Consider the following 22,473-nt stretch of genomic DNA (forward strand, 5'->3'; position numbering starts at 1 on the left):
GCTCATAGTAAGAGTAAATGAAAATAGTAAAAAAAAACTTTCATTGTGCAGAAACATCTTGCATTCAAAGATAAAAAATCATTAGCTTATTACTATTATTACATTAATAGCTAGTTTCAAACAATTTCAGCCGTTTTATGGGTCAGTAGAATTCCAGAAATTCAGATCCAGGCATTTTGCTAAATTTATCCATTATATCTTGATTTTAAAAAAAATGCTGGGAGAACATCCTTCAGAGTAATTTACAACTTCAGGTTGTGACCACAGTATTTCTAAGTTTGCTTAGTAAAGTTAACTAACTTTCCCAGAGTTATAAAGCTAGCATTCAATTCTACCTAATTTATCAATCCTGAGATAATCTCCCTCCCACCCCCCACCATTTATCATTCCTCTGGAAACTCGGATACCTCTTAAAATTGCTATAGACAAAGTGGTATGGGGCACAGCAGTCATGGCCTGCACATAAGTGAACATGGTTGCTATGGAGGCACAACTGCAACCCCCAGGCCTTTTCAATCAGCAAACCATTTAGCACCATTTCAGAACGGAATGTGAACCTTGGGTGTTGTCTGATAACTTTACCAGTGATCTTTCCGTAAGACCAAAAAGCACCAGCATCAAACTTGTCACAGCTGAGAAAAAGTCTCAGAGACAATAGCAGAGCTCTTTTTACAGAAATGCAGCATCACCCATGCTCCTGATGGTAAGGAAGACAATATATTACATGCAACCATGCAGACAATGATGACTCTGAAACAGGAAGTAATTCAGAATTGGACTCTGAATGTGAAAAAGTTTTAGGACTAGTTAAAAACAATTTCAGAAATTGGAAATTTATTTCACTTAAATTTTCCTTTTTACATATTTACAAAAGCAGTATGATCAAAAGCTGTCTAAGTAAGCCTGAAAAAGCTCTTTCAATAAGTATAAAATAAAAATTCTAAGTGATAGTAAGCGCTATGTCAAAGTTTATCAGTGTTTTTTCTTTCTTTGTGGCACATAAATAATGGTGCATCCTATAACTCATGGTATCACAGATATGATGAAATACAGGTTTGTTTTAGAAACTTCTACTTTCTATTCCAAAATCCACAGCTAAAGCCTTTGTTATTTCATACCAATATGTCACTGACAACTAACTGGTTTCACAATTCAAGTTAAAAACCACTTAAAAACAAATTCAGTTGGTCTGCCTACCAAGCTCTCCTCCTTCAATTCATTCTCTATACTACTGCCATTTAAAATTTCTGAAAGATTGATATAATAAAATACCATTTATTGAATACTTGCTGTGTGTCAAGCACTGCATACATTCAGTTAATTCTCACACAGTTTTATAAAGAAACTACCATTATATCCATTTTGCAGATAAGAAAATTCGGGTTAAGTAACATTCCCAAATCATATAGGAATATAGCAGAAAGTCAAATTAATTTTTAAGTAGTTCCAAAGCCTGTATGTTCAGCCACTTCCGATCGTTTATCCTTTTTTCTCAAAAATAGTCCTACAGTGCCCCACTTCTTACAGGATTGCATTTCAACCATTCTGATCATTCCTTGCTTTCCCAATACTCTCTGCCAAGGCCACCAACTACAGCCGTGCATGCTCAGCCCTGTAGATTATGAGAATAAGCACCCTCTTGAGTTCCCCATGTATAAGCCAGAGTCCTACTAGGCAATTTTGTTCACCATCCTTCCTCTTTAGCCGGCCAGCCTCCTCACTAACTTTTGCATATAGCAAGTTCTTTTCTATCTCTATGGAGAAGGAAATGGCAATCCACACCAGTATTCTTGCCTGGAGAATTCCCATGGACAGAGGAGCCTGGCATGTTTCAGTACACGGGGTTGCAAAGAGTTGGACATGACTTGAGTGACTAACACACTTTCTATCTCTGGGTCTTTAATTCTGTTTCTAATTCAAATACTATCCATTATTCAAGACCAACTCAATTCCCACTTTCTCTGAGAAAACTTCCCAAGTGTTCTTGCCCTAATTCTTTTACTCTTTTAAATGCCAACAGACTCAAACAATCGTGTGTCACTTACTCTGGTCTATGTTGCACACAACCAGTGTTATGACATCACTGAGCACAGGAACCAGACCTTTTAACATACATTACGAAACATTTCACATATTAAGACTTGTACAGATAAAACATTCTCATAACTACCAGCGATGCTGAGTTTAGGGTATTTATAGGAGACTTAAGAGTTCTGGGCACAGAATGAGCTTGTTGAGGATTTAGGAACTGGTTGCTACAACCATAAGGTCAATGGGCCTTTACTGAGGTTGCAAAAATAATCTCAGACAAGATATCAAAATCCTTCTGCACATTTGCTTTTCTGGATAAAAGAAGAATCTTCAGGAAGGTCTCAAAAAAGATTTTTAAAATTATTTTTTACCTATGAGCTCCTCTGTGATTAAAAATACACTGTCATCTGATGAATCTAACAAAGAGATGCCCAAGCACAGGGCTGCCTTCAGATCAGGGATCCTGAAGCACACTTGGCACAGAGCCAGGCCACAAGCTGTGGCCCACAGAATCTGCTGGCTTCATCCTCTTCTCTCTCCAGTCCCAATGTCAGCCTCTTTCCTCTCCTGCCTCAGTCCAGATCTCTTTTTCCCCAACCCCTTGGATCCCTTGTTCTGAATCTTGCAATCTCAAAAGACCTGGATGGAATTCTTACCTCATACTTTATATCTAACAGTCTTAGCCATTTGTTGCATAACTTAATAAACAAGCAACAGGGCTTTTACTTTATTTTTTATATTATTATTATTATTGCCTGTGTCATGTGGCATATGGGATCTTAGTTCCCCAACCAAGGATCTAACTCATGCCTTCTGCATTGGGAGCTCGTATTCTTAACCACTGGACCATCAGGGAAGTCCCTTACTTTATTACTTTTTAAATATGCTTCCACGTTTTAAGCAACCTGAAGCCATCTTTTAAAAACTTACCTAAATAAGTGAATGTCTTAGAAGAAGAAATCATGACCAACTCCAGAGTCAACTTATCTACTGGGAAGGTGGAATTAAACGAAGGCAGAAGGATGATTTCAAGGAAATATGTGATATAGCAGTAAGTCATAAAGAGAGTGTTCTTACGACTCAACAACGTTAAAATCTACCATTTACCAATTCCCATTAGATACAAAGTATGAGATAAGAATTCCATCCAAGTTTTTTGAGATTTCAAGGTTCAATTCCTTTCATGTCAGTTCTTCATAAAGACTACATATAGGAGAAAGATAATAAACTTTAATTTCTATTTCTCCCCAGTGAGGTTGCTATTATCTTTATTTCACACATGAGGGCACTGAGTCACATAAAGGAAAAATCAGTGTGGGAAATCACTCACAAAATCAAAACTTAAACACAGTTTTCACCAAAGTGAAGTTTTTAGCTATATACATTAACACCAACCTATGTGCATGATTCAATTAACTTGTCTAAAACTTACAATCCAATTGTGGGCAAGGATGTAATATGGGCAGAACACAGCATAGAGAAATAAGTGAAAACCTGGAAACCATAAGAAAAGCTTCAATACCATCTATTAGAGGGCCCAGTAAAATTTTCAATTCTCCTTTGACAAATTTGTAAAAAACTGATAATTTTGAGTCTGAAATCCATATTCCAAAGATGAACAGCCCTATGGAATTTAAAACTTCCAGAGTTCCCAGCAGCCTCCAGAAAAAAGAGCAAGAAGAAAGGTTAATGATGGCTTCAGGCAGGAGGACAAAATGCAAATACCAGAGTTTTAATATTATTTAATGAGATAATACATGAAAACTGCTTATAACTTATAACCTAGAACATAGCATTCAGTAAATGTTAGACATTATTATAAAATCCAAATAATTTCTTTTACTGTTACTAATATGAGATTATGCAGAGTATACTGTATAACTGATTACAGTAAATATGAGCTCTGATTCTTTAATACCACCCTGTATATCAATATATATATAAGATTAAGGAATATTCTATACTTTGAAGGTTTAACGGAAGTCACTCGAAATAATCAGGAGTGTAGTATCCCTTTGAGAGATATGGTTTAATTACTTTTTCAATTTTGTATGTGTTTATTGTCTTACTGGTTTGGATATATTTGGTTATTTTTTTATTAAATTATCCACTTGGTTGAGGTTTTTTAAAGAAGAGAATTAATGCATAGCATTTCCTTACAATGTTCAATCTATTTTTTATCTGCAACTATAACTCATCTCACTTCTAAGACTGTGTATTTGTTTTCTTCATCCTTTTTCTCAATTAGTATGCTCGTTTATCTATTTCATTAGATTTTCATAGTTCAGTTCAGTCGCTCAGTCGTGTCCGACTCTTTGCAACCCCATGTACCGCCGCACGCCAGGCCTCCATGTCCATCAGCAACTCCCGGAGCCCACCCAAAGCCATGTCCATTGAGTCGGTGATGCCATCCAACCATCTCATCCTCTGTCGTCCCTTTCTCCTACTGCCCTCAATCTTTCCCAGCATCAGGGTCTTTTCCAATGAGTCAGCTCTTCGCATCAGGTGGCCAAAGTATTGGAGTTTCAGCTTTAGCATCAGTCCTTCCAATGAGCACCCAAGACTGATCTCCTTTATAATGGACTGGTTGGATCTCCTTGCAGTCCAAGGGACTCTCAAGAGTCTTCTCCAACACCACAGTTCAAAAGCATCACTTCTTCGGCGCTCAGCTTTCTTCACAGTCCGACTCTCACATCCATACGTGACCACTGGAAAAACCATAGCCTTGACTAGACAAACCTTTGTTGGCAAAGTAATGTCTCTGCTTTTGAATATGCTATCTAGATTGGTCATAACTTTTCTCCAAGGAGTAAGCATCTTTTAATTTCATGGCTGCAATCACCATCTGCAGTGATTTTGGAGCTCCAAAAAAATAAAGTCTGACACTGTTTCCACTGTTTCCCCATCTATTTCCCATGAAATGATGGGACCGGATGCCATGATCTTCGTTTTCTGAATGTTGAGCTCTAAGCCAACTTTTTCACTCTCCTCTTTCACCTTCATCAAGATGCTCTTTAGTTCTTCTTCACTTTCTGCCATAAAGGTGGTGTCATCTGCAAATCTGAGGTTATTGATATTTCTCCCAGCAATCTTGATTCCAGCCTGTGCTTCCTCCAGTCCAGCGTTTCTCATGATGTACCTTACATATAAGTTAAATAAGTAGGGTGACAACATATAGCCTTCATGTACTCCTTTTCCTGTTTGGAACCCGTCTGTTGTTCCATGTCCAGTTCTAACTGTTGCTTCCTGACCTGCATACAGATTTCTCAAGAGGCAGATCACGTGGTCTGGTATTCCCATCTCTTTCATAATTTTCCACAGTTTATTGTGATCCACACAGTCAAAGGCTTTGGCATAGTCAAGAAAGCAGAAATAGATGTTTTACTGGAACTCTCTTGCTTTTTCCATGATCCAGAGGATGTTGGCAATTTGATCTCTGGTTCCTCTGCCTTTTCTAAAGCCAGCTTGAACATCTGGAAGTTGATGGTTCACGTATTGCTGAAGCCTGGCTTGAAGAATTTTAAGGATCACTTTACTAGCGTGTGAGATGAGTGCAATTGTGTGGTAGTTTGAGCATTCTTTGGCATTGCCTTTCTTTGGGATTGGAATGAAAACTGACCTTTTCAGTTCTGTGGCCACTGCTGAGTTTTCCAAATTTGCTGGCATACTGAGTGCAGCACTTTCATAGCGTCATCTTTCACGATTTGAAATAGCTCAACTGGAATTCCATCACCTCCACTAGCTTTGTTCATAGTAATCCTTCCTAAGGCCCACTTGACTTCACATTCCAGGATGTCTGGCTCTAGGTGAGTGGTCACACCATCGTGATTATCTGAGTTGTGAAGATCTCTTTGGTACAGTTCTTCTGTGTATTCTTGCCACCTCTTCTTAGTATCTTCTGCTTCTATTAGGTGCATACCATTTCTGTCCTTTACTGAGCCCATCTTTCCATGAAATGTTCCCTTGGTATCTCTAATCTTCTTGAAGAGATCTCTAGTCTTTCCTATTCTATTGTTTTCCTCTATTTCTTTGCACTGATCGCTGAGGAAGGCTTTCTTATCTCTCCTTGCTATTCTTTGGAACTCTGCATTCAAATGGGTATATCTTTCCTTTTCTCCTTTGCTTTTCGCTTCTCTTCTTTTCATAGCTATTTGTAAGGCCTCCTCAGACAGCCATTTTGCTTTTTTGCATTTCTTTTCCATGGGGATGGTCTTGATCTCTGTCTCCTGTACAATGTCACGAACTTCCGTCCATAATTCATCAGGCACTCTGTCTATCAGATCTAGCCCCTTAAATCTATTTCTCACTTCCACTGTATAGTCATAAGGGATTTGATTTAGGTCATACCTGAATGGTCTAGTGGTTTTCTCCACTGTCTTTAATTTCAGTCTGAATTTGGCAATAAGGAGTTCATGATCTGAGCCACAGTCAGCTCCTGGTCTTGTTTTTGCTGACTGTATAGAGCTTCTCCATCTTTGGCTGCAAAGAATATAATCAATCTGATTTTGGTGTCGACCATCTAGTGATGTCCATGTGTAGAGTCTTCTCTTGTGTTGTTGGAAGAGGGTGTTTGCTATGACCAGTGCGTTCTCTTGGCAAAACTCTATTAGCCTTTGCCCTGATTCATTCTGTACTCCAAGGCCAAATTTGCTTGTTACTCCAGGTGTTTCTTGACTTCCTACTTTTGCATTCCAGTCCCCTATAATGAAAAGGACATCTTTTTTGGGTGTTAGTTCTAGAAGGTCTTGCAGGTCTTCATAGAACTGTTCATAGTACCATTTCTTCATAGAACTTTTTCATAGTACCATTTCTTAAATAACAATTCTGTTTACAAAATCATTAATTCCTTCTACATGTTTACTTACTGTATATCTTTCTCAGATGAAGTTTCTTTTCTTTCTTTCTTGTATACATAGAAAAAAAATAAAGGCAATAAACATGCTTTGGAGCATCTGTTTAGATCATAATTTTTAAGGCTATTTAAAATTTGTTTTTAAATAGTTCGCAGATTAAGTTTTTCTCTTAAGTGTTTTTGTATACATATAAGTGATTGGCTTTGCTGTATAGCAGAAACTAACACCAGAGAAGGCAATGGCAACCCACTCCAGTACTCTTGCCTGGAAAATCCCATGGACGGAGGAGCCTAGTGGGCTGCAGTCTGTGGGGTCACTGAGTCAGACACGACTGAGCAACTTCACTTTCACTTTTCACTTTCATGCACTGGAGAAGGAAATGGCAACCCACTCCAGTATTCTTGCCTGGAGAATCCCAGGGACGGGGTAGCCTGGTGGGCTGCCATCTATGGGGTCGCACAGAGTCGGACACGACTGAAGCGACTTAGCAGCAGCAGCAGCAGAAACTAACACAACATTGTAAAACTACTACAGTAAAAGGTATTTTTAAATTTCCATGTGGCTGAAAATTTTTGTCAATCTTTCTTATATTAACTTCTAAATTTTCTATTCTTTAATAAAAAATATGACCTGTGTAATTTTCTATCTTTACAATTTATTAAAATTTACTTTGGGACCTAATAATAACACAGAGTCAATTCTTATAATCCATTCATGTAATTTTTCAAATATGGTATATTCTCCCTTAGTATGGTATCAATGTTAAATATGTTAACATTTTATATTAACCTTATTAATTCTATTCTTCAGATATCTATATTCTTATTTATACTTTTCTTCCTTGAGTGACAAAGATATTAAAGACTCCTACTACCACTGTGGTTTCTATTTTTTTTCCTCCCATTACTAATTTTTGATCTATATTATTTGCTTTAATGTTGAGACATAAAAGGTTCATTATAAATTTATACTGCTTATCAATACTAAAGGACCTATGGTCCTCAGTTAAGACTCATTTGTCTTGAGAATTTGGCTTTGTCTGATATTAATGCTGTGATCCATGATTTATTTTTGTAGGGATTTGTCTGACATTTGCTTTGCTTATTGTTTTGCTTTTAAAATTTAAACATCCCAGTTCACCAGCCCCAAACATCCTGTATCATGCATCGATATTTAAAAAAAAAAAAGATGAAAGTAATATAAAAAAAAAAACAAAAAAAAATTTAACAGCTTTATTGAAATATAATTAATATGCCGTACATATTAGCTTCCTATGGTTGCCACAAAGTATTACAAACTTGGTGGCTTCTATCAACAGAAATTCATTCTGTTAGTTTCATAGGCCCAAGTTGTTGGCAGGGCTGGTTGTTCTGGAAGCTCTAGGGGAGGTACCATTTTCTCATCCTGCCTAGCTGCTGTTGAGCACATACTGCTTTGCTTCTGACCCGTTCCTTGCACCCAACCTCTTGCTTCCGCTGACACATCTCCACCTTCTGTATCAATCTCCTTTTGGCTCCCTCTTACATAAAGACACTGTGATTAGATTTAGGGCCTACCTGGATAATCCAGGGTGATCTGGATTATCTCAAAAATCTTTAACTTAACCACACCTGCAAAATCTTTTATGTCATATAAAGATTTGGATCTGTGTATCTTTGGGGGCCACTCATTATTCAACCTACCATACAATACCATACAATTCACCCATTTGAAGTGTTATAATTTACTCTTTTAAATATTTGCACGGTCACGTAAGCATCATTATAATCTATCCCCCATGAAAGAAACTCCAAACTCACTAGCTGTCACTTTCTATTCCTCCATTCCCCCCCCACTTTCAAATCTGGCAACCACTAACCTACTTTCTGTCTCTTGAGATTTGACTACTCCAGATACTGCCCATAAGTGAAATCATACACTGTGTGGCCTTTTATGAATGGATTCTTCCACTTAGCACAATGCTTTCAAGGTTCATCCATATTGTAACATTTATCAGTACTTCATTCCTTTTCATTGCTAAGTAATACTATACTGGATGGATAATACAACTTTTTTTATCCATTCATCAGCAGATGAACATTTGGGTTATTTCCACTTTGTGGCTATTATGAATAATGCTTCTACAAATATAGTGCACTGGTTTTTATATATAAGTTTTGTTGCTATGAACACTGTATGTATAAGCTTTATTCTCAGCTCTTTTGTGTAAATGTAGGAGTAGAATTGTTGGGTTATATAGTAACTGTTCTTTTGATATTTTGAGAAATTACCAAATTGTTTTCCAAATCAGCTGCATCATTTTACATCTCTAACTGCAATGTATGGGGGTTCCAATTTCTTCACATCCCCATCAACATTTATTATTGTCCATCTTTTAAATTATATTCATCATAGTGGGCATGAAGTATCTCTCTGTAGTTCTGCTTTTCATTTCCCTAATGATTAAGTTATTTATCAAGTGCTCATGTGCTTGCTGGTCATTTCTATATTTTCTTTGGAAAAATATTTATACAGATTCTTTGCCATTTTAAATTCTGTTAATTGTCTTTTTTCTGTTTTTGGCCATGCCGCACAGCTTGCCGGGTCATCGTTTCCTGACCAGAGACTGAACCTATGCCTGCTGCAGTATAAGCACGAAGTCCTCTCCACTGAACACCAGGGCATTCCTGGATTAACTGTCTTGTCACTGCTGAGTTATAAGGGTTCCTTATATATTCTGGATACAAATTTCTATCAGATATATTTTGCCAATATTTTTTTCTTTCCCATTCTGTAGACTGTCTTTTCACTTTCTTGATGGTATCATTTGCAGCTACTTTAAACACTTGTGAGTCACTGTAAGTATGTCACATAAATTGAATAGAATTGGGTTTTGATGTGGATTGTTTCTGCTCCAATCTAAAATAAAATCTTTAACAATAATATAATTATAATATTTATATTATGGTTTATAACAGAATTAACTGGTTTCACTTCCATTACTTTGTTAGTCAGGTATAATTTTGAACTAGAAAGCCATCTACCACACTCCTCTCAGGAAAGGTCTTAATATGCGTCCTATTCTAGGGACTCAGGAATCTGAGGAAAAACTCAAACTCAAAAATGTTTAGAAAGAATCACAACATCTGTATATGGGGAAAAAAATACAATAAACAAAATCTCAACTGATTACTAATTCTGAACTCTTGAAATATCTATGTTCAGTATGGGGGAAAATCTAATAAATTCATTTTAAGCTCAGAAATTTTATCCTAGTAAAAATAAAATGCAATTTAATTCTGGACAGATCATTATTCTAATAATGATTTAAAGTTACTTTATCCAAAGAAAGAACAATTCACATAGTAAAAGTATCCAAGAGTAAAATATTATTTTTATAAAGTTAGCTATAGATAGGGATATAATCAAAATATTCAACTATATTTCAACACTGAAGGATTAAATCAATTATTTGAAGAAATAAAAAGGATTTAAAATACGCAATTCAGATATCAGTGATCAGTAAAATGCCTCAGGAAGTTCACATCTTGAGAAAATACCATTTTGTTTCAGCAATTTTCCTACAAAATCTTGCACTGGTTTCTTAAGGAATACAATATCATTTTTTCCCATTGCATCTGATGAGGTAAAATAGCTTGCTATGAAAAGGAGAAACAGAAATGATCCATTTTACTTTGATCTGCATAAAGGAGTTTGAAAACCAGTCTCAATTCCCACCCCTGGATGAAGGGAAGATAAAATAACTATTGTGCTAGACAAAGGATCAAAAGAATGCGAACAACAACTCACAGAAAGCAAAGGGTATCTGAGAACACACACAGTTTTCTTACCACATTCTCCAAAGGAGCTGCACCGAACACTTTAAAGACAGGGTTGGGTTTGGAGGGAGAGATACAAAGGACAATGGCTTGCTGTCCCACTCGAGTAGTATATTCATCTAGTGTGGCTCGAAGTTTCCTGAATTAGAGAACGAAAAGACAGAAATTATGTGACACAGACACAAGATTTCCTTTGACTTGAGACAATTTATTCTAATTAGGTATGTCTTCTTTTACCTGAATTGTGAAAAGGGTGTGTGTGAGGTTTAATATCCTGTTCAGCAGAAATATGTACATCCCTTTGTCCTAAAGACCCGTGACTAGCCCACTGACATGAGAGTCTACCCCAGGACACAGCCGTGACACAATGTTGAATACAGACAGTATCATACTTCCTGATCTCAGCACCAAAAGTGTGCTGCTTATAATAATAAAGATTAATACTGACATGTCCTCCTATAGACTTTACTATATCATCTCCATGCTTACTGAAGGGGCCTAAAATGAACTGCTTCTGATTTCTTTGACTGATATAATCATTGTTTATGTCTTGCTCCGATGCTCAGTCACGTCCAACTCTTTGCGACCCTATGGACTATAGCCTACCAGGCTCCTCAGTCCATGGGATTCTCTCAGCAAGAAAACTGGAGTGGGGTGCCATTTCCTCCTTCAGGCAATCTCCCTGACCCAGGGATTGAACCTGCATCTCTTGCGTCTCCTGCATTAGGAGGCTGATTCTTTACCACTGAGCACCTGGGAAGCCTATTTATATCTTACTACTTCAAAATGTTGTCATTTCCAGATTTTCACTGTGATATAAACAATAATTCTTAGTCCTGAAGTATTTTACAAATGAGGATGGAGTAAAAGAGCTTTTTCAAATACATCAGCACTGTATTAAACAGAAACACTGTCCTCTCCTGGAAGTTATGGGAGATTATTTTAAAGTTCTACATTCCATAATTCTTCTGTGAACACAGTCTACCCTGTCAAGGGACTGGTGAGTCATGTCATTTCAAATGAAGCAAAGCCAACAAATCACAAGAAAGTTTTCCATCTTTCTCCAAAAGCACTGTCTATGCCCCTTTTAGAAAAGATGGCTCTATAAAAAATATATTCAATTCCTCCTGCCTGTACTATCATTAAAGGTAGTAAGATTTATCATTAAAGGAAAGGAAATTTTTTTGCCCATCTAGTGGTATATAACCTCTGTGTTAAAAACTACCATTAAGTATTTTCTGGATTTTCCCTTCAGTTTCTTATAATCTTATGTTCTTAATATAGACTATATTTTCTAACTTTTGTCCCCATATCATTTACAAGTGCTGGTACTCCATTTGGATTCAACATTCCAATAAACATCTTAACAATTTGGATATATAAAATACTACAAGAAGAAACTACTGAAACATTTTATAGACTAAATTTTTTATTATACATGAATGCATGTTGAGCAGCCTGTCAAAATATGAAGTCCTCCGTGAAACACAGATGTGTAATAATCTTTCTTTGCAACCTACAAACTCTTCAGAAGAAATAAAAACAAGTGGAGGAAGTGATAGTGAAGTCGCTCAGTCATGTCCAACTCTTTGTGACCACGCGGACTGTAGCCTACCAGGCTTCTCCATCCATGGGATTTTTCCAGGCAAGAGTACTGGAGTGGATTGCCATTTCCTCCTCCAAGGGATCTTCCCAACCCAGGGATTGAACCTAAGTCTCCCGGTTTGCAGGCAGATGCTTTACCATCTGAGCCACCAGGGAAGCCAAGTAAAGGACCACATAGCAAACAAGAAATCCAGTGGCATTCCTTGAAAGAAAGATAAGAAAACACATTCACTCTCTCCAATTCCTCTCTTCCCATTCTCTCTTGAAGACCCTTTAATCCTTTCATCCTTACTGCTCCTCTGAAAACACATTATCAAGTTCAATCATGATCTCCATGTTGCTAAATTTAATGGTCAATTTGCATCTTAGTCAACCTGTCAGCACCATCTGATAGTGCTGATCACAAGTCCTCCTTCTTGAGACAATTTTTGCACTTGGTTTCCAAGACACCATTCTCCTGGTTTCCTCCTGACTCACTGGTCACTTCTTAGACTCTTTGATAGTTCCTTTCCTTTCTTTAACCCCTTCAGTGCACACTCATTCCCTCAGTTCAGTTCAGTTGCTCAGTTGTGTCCAACTCTTTGCAACCCCATGAATCTCAGCACACCAGGCCTCCCTGTCCATCACCAACTCCTGGAGTTCATTCAAATTCATGTCCATCAAGTCGGTGATGCCATCCAACCTTCTCATCCTCTGTCGTCCCCTTTTCCTCCTGCCCCTAATCCCTCCCAGCATCAGGGTCTTTTCCAATGAGTCAACTCTTCGCACGAGGTGGCCAAAGTATTGGAGTTTCAGCTTTAGTATCAGTCCTTCCAATGAACACCCAGGACTGATCTCCTTTAGGATGGACTGGTTGGATCTCCTTGCAGTCCAAGGGACTCTCAAGAGTCTTCTCCAACACTGGAGTTCAAAAGCATCAATTCTTCGGTGCTCAGCTTTCTTCACAGTCCAACTCTCACATCCATACATGACCACTGGAAAAACCATAGCCTTGACTAGATGGACCTTTGTTGGCAAAGTGATGTCTCTGCTTTTCAATATGCTATCTAGGTTGGTCATAACTTTTCTTCCAAGGAGTAAGCATCTTTTAATTTCATGGCTGCAATCACCATCTGCAGTGATTTTGGAGACCAAAAAAATAAAGTCTGACACTATTTCCACTGTTTCCCCATCTATTTCCCATGAAGTGATGGGACCAGATGCCATGATCTTCGTTTTCTGAATGTTGAGCTTTAAGCCAACTTTTTCACTCTCCTCTTTCACTTTCATCAAGAGGCTTTTTAGTTCCTCTTCACTTTCTGCCATAAGGGTGGTGGCACCTGCTATCTGAGGTTATTGATATTTCTCCTGGCAATCTTGATTCCAGCTTGTGCTTCTTCCAGTCCAGCATTTCTCATGATGTACTCTGCATATAAGTTAAATAAGCGGAGTGACAACATTCAGCCTTGATATACTCTTTTTCCTATTTGGAACCAGTCTGTTATTCCATGTTCAGTTCTAACTGTTGCTTCCTGACCTGCATATAGGTTTCTCAAGAGGCTCCCTTAAAAGAAATGGAGCAGCCATCAGGGTCAACAAAAGAGTCTGAAATGCAGTACTTGGATGCAATCTCAAAAATGACAGAATGATCTCTGTTCATTTCCAAGGCAAACCATTCAATATCACGGTAATCCAAGCCTATGGTCCAACCAGTAACACTGAAGAAGCTGAAGTTGAATGGTTCTATGAAGACCTATAAGACCTAGAAGTAACACCCAAAAAAGATGTCCTTTTCATTATAGGGGACTGGAATGCAAAAGTAGGAAGTCAAGAAACACCTGGAGTAACAGGCAAATTTGGCTTTGGAGTACGGAATGAAGCAGGGCAAAGGCTAATAGAGTTTTGCCAAGAAAACGCACTGGTCATAGCAAACACCCTCTTTCAACAACACAAGAGAAGACTCTACACGTGGACATCACCAGATGGTCAACACCAAAATCAGAATGATTATATTCTTTGTAGCCAAAGATGGAGAAGCTCTATACAGTCAGCAAAAACAAGACCAGGAGCTGACTGTGACTCAGATCATGAACTCCTTATTGCCAAATTCAGACTGAAATTAAAGACAGTGGAGAAAACCACTAGACCATTCAGGTATGACCCAAATCAAATCCTTTATGATTATACAGTGGAAGCGAGACATAGATTTAAGGGACTAGATCTGATAGACAGAGTGCCTGATGAATTATGGACGGAGGTTCGTGACATTGTACAGGAGACAGAGATCAAGACCATCCCCATGGGAAAGAAATGCAAAAAGCAAAATGGCTGTCTGAGGAGGCCTTACAAATAGCTGTGAAAAGAAGAGAAGCGAAAAGCAAAGGAGAAAAGGAAAGATATACCCATTTGAATGCAGAGTTCCAAAGAATAGAAAGGAGAGGTAAGAAAGCCTTCCTCAGTGATCAGTGCAAAGAAATAGGGGAAAACAACAGAATGGGAAAGACTAGAGATCTTGTCAAAAAAATTAAAGATACCAAGGGACCATTTCATGGAAAGATGGGCTCAGTAAAGGACAGAAATGGTATGGACCTAACAGAAGCAGAAGATAGTAACAAGAGGTGGCAAGAATACACAGAAGAACTGTACAAAAAAGATCTTCATGACCCAGATAATCACGATGGTGTGATCACTCACCTAGAGCCAGACATCCTGGAATGCGAAGTCAAGTGGGCCTTAGCAAGCATCACTATGAACAAAGCTAGTGGAGGTGATGGAATTCCAGTTGAGCTATTTCAAATAGTGAAAAATGATGCTATGAAAGTGCTGCACTCAGTATGCCAGCAAATTTGGAAAACTCAGCAGTGGCCACAGGACTGGAAAAGGTCAGTTTTCATTCCAAGCCCAAAGAAAGGCAATCCCAAAGAATGCTCCAACTACCGCACAATTGCACTCATGTCACACGCTAGCAAAGTAATTCTCAAAAATTCTCCAAGCCAGGCTTCAGCAATACGTGAACTGTGAATTTCCAGATGTTCAAGCTGGTTTTAGAAGAGGCAGAGGAACCAGAGATCAAATTGCCAACATCCACTGGATCATCGAAAAAGCAAGAGAGTTCCAGAAAAACATCTATTTCTGCTTTCTTGACTATGCCAAAGCCTTTGACTGTGTGGATCACTCATTCCTAGTCTGCTTCAAATGCTATGTATGTGCTTCTATCTTCAGCCTTGCTTTCATTCTTGTACCCTCAGTCTATTCTCAACACAGTAGCCTGAGTGATACTTTTAAAATATAAGTTAGATTATATCATTGTTTTAATCAAAAGTCTTCATTGACTTCCTATGTCACTTAGAGTAAGAGTCAAAGCCCTTAGACTGGACCAGAAGACGCCATGGTGTGGCTTTCCACTACTATTATGACCACACCTCTTCTCATTCTTTCTCTAGCTGCTCCTCAAACATACCTAAGACATGCCTTCCCACTTCAGAACCTTTGCTTTTACTACCCATCAGCCCCAAAAGTTCTCCTGTAGATATCAACATGGTTTCCCTTAAAATTACTTCAGGTCTCTGTTCAAAGGTTGCCTTAACAAAGATCATTTCTATAGAAAAATAAAAACTACCATATCCCTCCCAATCCTCTAACCTTTCTATTTTATTTTGCCTTTTTTTTTTTTTTTTTACTTTTCATCATCTGATGTATCATATATTTCTTATTCCCTCCACTAGAATATAAGCTCTTTAATTTATCTTGTTAGCTGTTAGGTTCCCAAGGCCCAGAACAATACGTGGCACATGGCAGGCATATATTAATAAATTTTCTCTGAATGAAATAATATAATTCTATACATCTATACAGGGAAGTTAGGGCTTCCCTGGTGGCTCAGTGGTAAAGCATCTTCCAATGCAGGAGACATGGGTTCAATTCCTGGGTCAGGAAGATACGCTAGAGAAGGAAATGGCAACCTACTCCAGTATTCCCGCCTAAGGAAATCCCATGGACAGAAGAGCCTGGTGGGCTGCAGATTACGGAGTCGCAAAAGAGGCTAATAAGACCCAGCAACTAAACAACAACATACATCTGTTAATCATAGTTACAGTTTCATTTATTTTTGTTTAGAGTACTTTAAAGTCTAATTCTGTCATGAAAGAATTTAATTTGGTATCCCTTGATGAAGGGCTTCCCTGGTAGCTCAGCTTGTGAAGAACCTGCCTGCCGGGTTCAATTCCTGGGTTGGGAGGATCCCCTGGAGAAGGGGTAGGCTATCCTTTCCAGTATTCTTAGGCTTCCCTGGTGGCTAAGACAGTAAAGAATCCACCTGCAATGTGAGAGACCTGGGTTTGATCCCGGGTTGGAAAGAGCCCCTGGAGGAGGGCATGGCAACCCACTCCAGTGTTCTTGCCTGGACAATCCCCATGGACAGAGGAGCCTGGTGGGCTACGGTCCATGGAGTCACAAAGTCGGACATGACTGAGCGACTAAGCACAGCACACCACATCCCCTGATGAACCTAATAAGGTATATTCTGTCATCCATACCATAAAGTATTTGAGGAACAGCAACAATATGGATAAGGAAGCCCTCACCTAAGCAAACGTGTTTGCTGTCTCTTCCGGATAGATGGATTAGATTCAAACACATGAGGACGTTTCCGTTTCTTTCCTGTTGCCACAGCAGCAGCAGCAGCCATTCCCACCGGACCTGAAACAATAACATATGTGCTGAGACCAGGCAGAGTCTGTTAACTGCACCAAGCAGAAAACAATTAGATGTACAAAAAAGTAGCATTTATTTCCTAGTATATTATCAATAAGTATAGAATATTACTGATAACCATCAATATACTTCCCTCCTATTCAACATGGATCATATTTTAATTTACCATTAAAACTTACAATGAAGATTTTTAAAAAGTTAATGACTTACACCTCCCCACCACATACTAGCTTGAATTTTATATAATGTTTTTTGTTTTATCAGCATATCCGTACTGTTAAGGCAATATTCTCAAAGGTGCTAGATGAAATAGCACCATTGAGAGGAAGAGCTTGCCAAGACAAAAAAAGTTACAGATTTCAAATTTCATTTCCATTCCTGGGCCCCTCTTTCCGTTACAAGGCACTGACAAGTTAGAAAGTCAGAGATAATCACTCATATTTGGAACCCCAACCCTACCACCACCACCACATATTAAGAGGACTATCTAGAAGAATACCGTCTTAAGTGGAAAATTTTTTGTTATATATCTGAGAATTATGCCCTAAATGGAACTGTTAACCACAAGGTCATGTTGATGAAAGCATCCCGGAAGGAAAGTAATAAAAACTGTCGTACTCTAAGGGGAAAATGTTAATAAGATTTGGTCTGGTTTGCCCTGAAACTAATGACTAAAACAAAGGGTAGGCCTAAAGGAATTATTAGTCTCTGATTCACCCAATCTCAACATATCAGTGGCATTCCTTTTATTTTTTAAAACAGACAAACCATCTTTATTTGCGAACCCCCTAAAAGGTTTAAATGAAAATCAGGTTTAAGTGCTCACATTTATCCTGGCATATATGTTCTATAAATGGCTCAATTACAATGGGCCTCCCTGAAAATCTAGATGAGCCTCTCTACATGTTATTTAGTAGTATACTCAGTCTGACTTAAATAAAACCTCTCTAAAGAAGACTCTTTTGAGAGTCCCTTGGACTGCAAGGAGATCCAACCAGTCCATTCTAAAGGAGATCAGTCCTGGGTGCTCATTGGAAGGACTGATGCTAAAGCTGAAACTCCAGTAGTTTGGCCACCTCATGTGAAGAGTTGACTCATTGGAAAAACCCTGATGCTGGGAGGGATTGAGGGCAGGAGGAGAAGGGGACGACAGAGGATGAGATGGCTGGATGGCATCACCGACTCGATGGACATGAGTTTGGGTGAACTCCGGGAGTTGGTGATGGACAGGGAGGCCTGGCATGCTGCAATTCATGGGGTCGCAAAGAGTCGGACACGACTGAGCGACTGAACTGAACTCAAAGAGCCCCAAAATAAGCAAGAAATAAGGTAATGCCTTTTACCTTCCTTTCCATTATAAACAAACAGCTGGTAGAAGAAAAAATATTACTGATGCATTTTTTTCTAACATTTAATTGTTTAAACTGTGGTAATGACACAACATATGAGATCCACCGTCTCAACAAACTTTAAGTCTGTTAACTACAGACACAATGTTGTAGAGCAGATCTCTAGAACTATTCATCTTGACTGAAGATGACTGAAACTTTATGTTCTTTAATGGCAACTCCCCATTTCCACACCCCAGCCCCGGCCAACCCCATTCTACTATATGCAGAGGAGAATAAGAGTTTGAATATGATACTTCATGTAAGTAAATCATGCAGTACCTGTCCTTTTAACCTGGTATATGTTACTTAACATAATGCCCTCAAGGTTCATCCATGTTGTCATATATGGTAGGATTTCCTCCTTTTTAAAAAAAAAAAAAAAAAAAGCTAAATAATATTCCATACATACATACCACATTTTCTTTATCTATTCATCTGGAGAAGGGACTGGCAACCCACTCCAGTGTTCTTGCCTGGAGAATTCTATGGACAGGGAAGCCTGTTGGGCTACAGTCCATGGGGTCACAAAGAGTCACACATGACTGAGTGACTAACACACATTCATCTGTCAATGGAAATTTAGATTGTTTCCACATCTTGACTACTGTGAATAATGCTTCAGTGAACACAGCAGTGCCAATACCTCCATGAGATCCTGATGTCAATTCTTTTGAATAAACATCCATAGGAAGAACTGGATCATATGGTAATTGTATCTTTAATTTTGGGGGAGGACTTTCATACTGTTTTTCATAGGGGCTGTATCATTTTACATTTCTACCAACAACATATAAGGGTTTCCATTTCTCCATATCCATGCCAACACTTATTTTTTTGTTTTCTGGTAACAGCCATGTTAACAGGCGTGAGGCAGTATCTCATCATGGTTTTGATTTGCATTTCCCTGATGATTAGTGATGCTGAGCATCTTTTCATACACTTATTGACCATTTGTATGCCTTCTTTAGGAAGATGTCTACTCAAGTCTTTTGTCCGTTTTTTAATCAGGTTGCCATTATGTTACTGAGTTGTGTGAGTCCAACATTTTTATTATTATTATATTAGAAGTTTCAAATATATTTTTTAAAAACTTTAAAATACATAGCAAAGTTGAAAGAATTTTATAGTGAACATTCACCTATCTACCAACTAGATTCTACTAATATTTTACTATATGTATCTATCCACCGTCCTACCCATTCATCAACCCATGTTGGTTTTTTTTAAATACATTTCAAAGTAAACTACAGTATGATCCCACTATATACTTCAGTAGAAGTATAATTAGCTAGAGTTCAACATTTGTAAGTTTTTTCTTTTGAGATAAAATCTACATATAACAAAATGTACAAATCATTCAATAAATTTTTTTAAAAGCATACAACTATGAAACCCAAACCCCTACTAAGATATGTAACATCATCACTACAAATAGTTCTCTCCTGTACCTTCCCATCAGTTCTTCTCTGTACTTCCCACCATAAGGACACAATTCTTGTTTGTTTCACCCTACATTAATTTTGCCTATTCTGCTGTTACTGCTGCTGCTAAGTCGCTTCAGTCGTGTCTGACTCTGTGCGACCCCATAGACGGCAGCCCACCAGGCTCCACTGTCCCTGGGATTCTCCAGGCAAGAACACTGAAGTGGGTCGCCATTTCTTTCTCCAATGAATGAAAGTGAAAAGTGAAAGTGAAGTCGCTCAGTCGTGTCTGACTCTTTGTGACCCCATGGACTGCAGCACATCAGACCTCCCTGTCGATCACCAACTCCCGGAGTTTGCTTAAATTCATGTCCATATTTATATAAAAATAAATAATATTTATTCATTCTAAATTTTATTTATTTTTAAATACCTTTTTATATGAATGTTTATTTTGAAATGTTTAACTTAATAAATCCTATCAAGAACAACCTATTCTCTCTTTCCTAGGAAATAAACCCTATTTATTTATTTATCTGGCTGCACCAGGTCTTGGTTGCAGCACATTCGATCTTTGTTGTGGTGGCATGCAAACTCTTAGTTGTAGCATGTGGGATCTAGTTCCCTGACCAGAGATCAAATCTGGGTCCCCAGGATTGGGAGGGCAGAGCTTTAGCCTCTGGACCAACAGGGAAGACCTGATTCTAAAATTTAAATGGAAATGCAAAGGGCTAAAAACAGCCAAAGCAATTTCTGAAGATTTTAAAAAGGAAGCAGGGGCACTCATCCTACCAAGTACCAATAGTTACTATAAGGCTACAATCCCTTATGACAGTGTAGACCTGACTGAAAAGATAGACAAATAAATCAACATAACTTACTCGAGAGTTCACAAACACCTTGCTGTGTCAAAAGACAGAGGTGGGAAAAGGATGGATGATTAAAGATCTGGTGTCGGAGCAACTGACTGTCTGCATGCAAAAATAGTCAAAGTAGATCGATACATCATACTATACAAGAAAATAAATTCCAGGTAGCTTAAAGGCTTAAATGTTAAACAAAAACATCAATAAAATAACAACAAACTATGTAACTTCTACAATAAACTACTGGAAAGTATTTACAAACACAGGGTTAAGAAGAACTGCTTAAACAAAACTCCAAAAGGATAAAACACCAGTAACTGCACAATGATATAAATCCAAACCGCTATGAACAAAAAGAAATAACAAAAAATTGGGCGGGGAGTGGACAACTAAGAGAAGAAGATAATTACAATAAATATTCACCAAGAAAAGATTAGTGCTAAGAAAAAAATCAGTAACTCAAAAAAAAAACTGGGAAAATGGACAAAGGAAAATATGCAAAATAAGAATAGTCAATAAAGTTCTGAGATAATACTCTATCTTATTTTCCTGCACTGGCTGGAATCTCTTGCTCAAACAAGCATATTAAACCAACACTGAGATACTATTTCATACCCATCAGACTGGCAAAAATAAAAACAATTGACAATACCAAACGTGGCGAGGATGAGAAGCAAAAGGTGCTTGAGTACACTGCTGGTGGGAATGCAAACAAATAAAAGTATTTGGAAAGACATTTGGGATACCCAGTAAAGTTGAAAATGTGCCTATCTTTGCCCTCCTGAGTATACCCTGAAGCAGCGTTTTTCAAACTATGAGTAGTTTTTTCTTTGTTTTAATAACATGGAATAAAGTGAAAGATATCAGAACATATCAAAGAGTGTGTTACTTGCAGTAGAAGTTAAGTATCACTTCATGAGAAATTGTTATTTCAATTATATGTGCGTATTTATTCTAGATCACAATGTATTACTGTGGCACACTGTCAAAAGAAGTTTGAAAACCAAAGCCAAGAGCTCTCTCTCAATATGTACCAGAAAACATACAAAATAATTTTTATTTGTAGCAACTGTAAATAGTAAAAGATTATAGACAACCTAAGTGTTCTCCCAATATATGACACATTCAGATAATGAATGGATACTAAATAACAGTTAAAATGAAAATTATCCAGCCATATTATCAACATAAATAAATCTCAGAAAAATAATACTGCATGAAATAAACACTTTTAGACAAACAATACCAGAGTGATACCATTTATATATAATTTAAAACATGCAAGTGAAAGTGAAGGTCACTCAGTCTGACTCTTTGTGACCCCATGGACCATACAGTCCATGGAATTCTCCAGGCCAGAATACTGGAGTGGGTATCCCTTCTCCAGGGGAATCTTCCTGACCCAGGGATCGAACCCAGGTCTCCCGCATTGCAGGTGGATTTTTTACCAGCAGAGCCTCAAGGGAAGCCAAAAACATGCAAAAACAATGCTAAATATTGTTTACTGATACACACAAAAAAATATGAAAGAAATTCAAGAGAATGATGACGATCAAATTCAGAATAGTGGTTACTTCAGCAGAGGGAGACAAGGAAACAGGAATAGAAAAAGAGGGTAACCAGCTACCCTTCCCTCTCCATTTAAAGTTCATTATATTCCTCAGAGAACTCAGTGGTTTTGAAATTATTTAACTTGGTTATATGTACCCTTCTTCCTATCACTGGTCTGTAAGGTCCTTTAGGATCAAGTTCTTGCCTGTCTTGTTTATAGTGTCTATGTATACTAATATAAAGTA

The 22,473-nt window shown here is 37.9% G+C and overlaps 1 protein-coding gene across 9 annotated transcripts in view; it reads right to left on the reverse strand.

The window, feature by feature from the left end:
• Positions 1 to 22,473, reverse strand: part of NRF1 (nuclear respiratory factor 1) — a 130,785-nt gene that overhangs the window by 61,036 nt on the left and 47,276 nt on the right. For all 9 annotated transcript variants that reach the window (XM_027539012.1, XM_027539007.1, XM_027539009.1 and 6 more), the window contains 2 exons: positions 16,870 to 16,984; positions 10,715 to 10,841 (listed from right to left, as the gene is read on the reverse strand). In XM_027539012.1, coding sequence (XP_027394813.1) covers positions 10,715 to 10,841; positions 16,870 to 16,984 — 242 coding nt within the window. The remainder of the gene's footprint in view (positions 1 to 10,714; positions 10,842 to 16,869; positions 16,985 to 22,473) is intronic.

Source organism: Bos indicus x Bos taurus, chromosome 4, assembly GCF_003369695.1.
Source record: "Bos indicus x Bos taurus breed Angus x Brahman F1 hybrid chromosome 4, Bos_hybrid_MaternalHap_v2.0, whole genome shotgun sequence".
Taxonomy (NCBI): domain Eukaryota; kingdom Metazoa; phylum Chordata; class Mammalia; order Artiodactyla; family Bovidae; genus Bos; species Bos indicus x Bos taurus.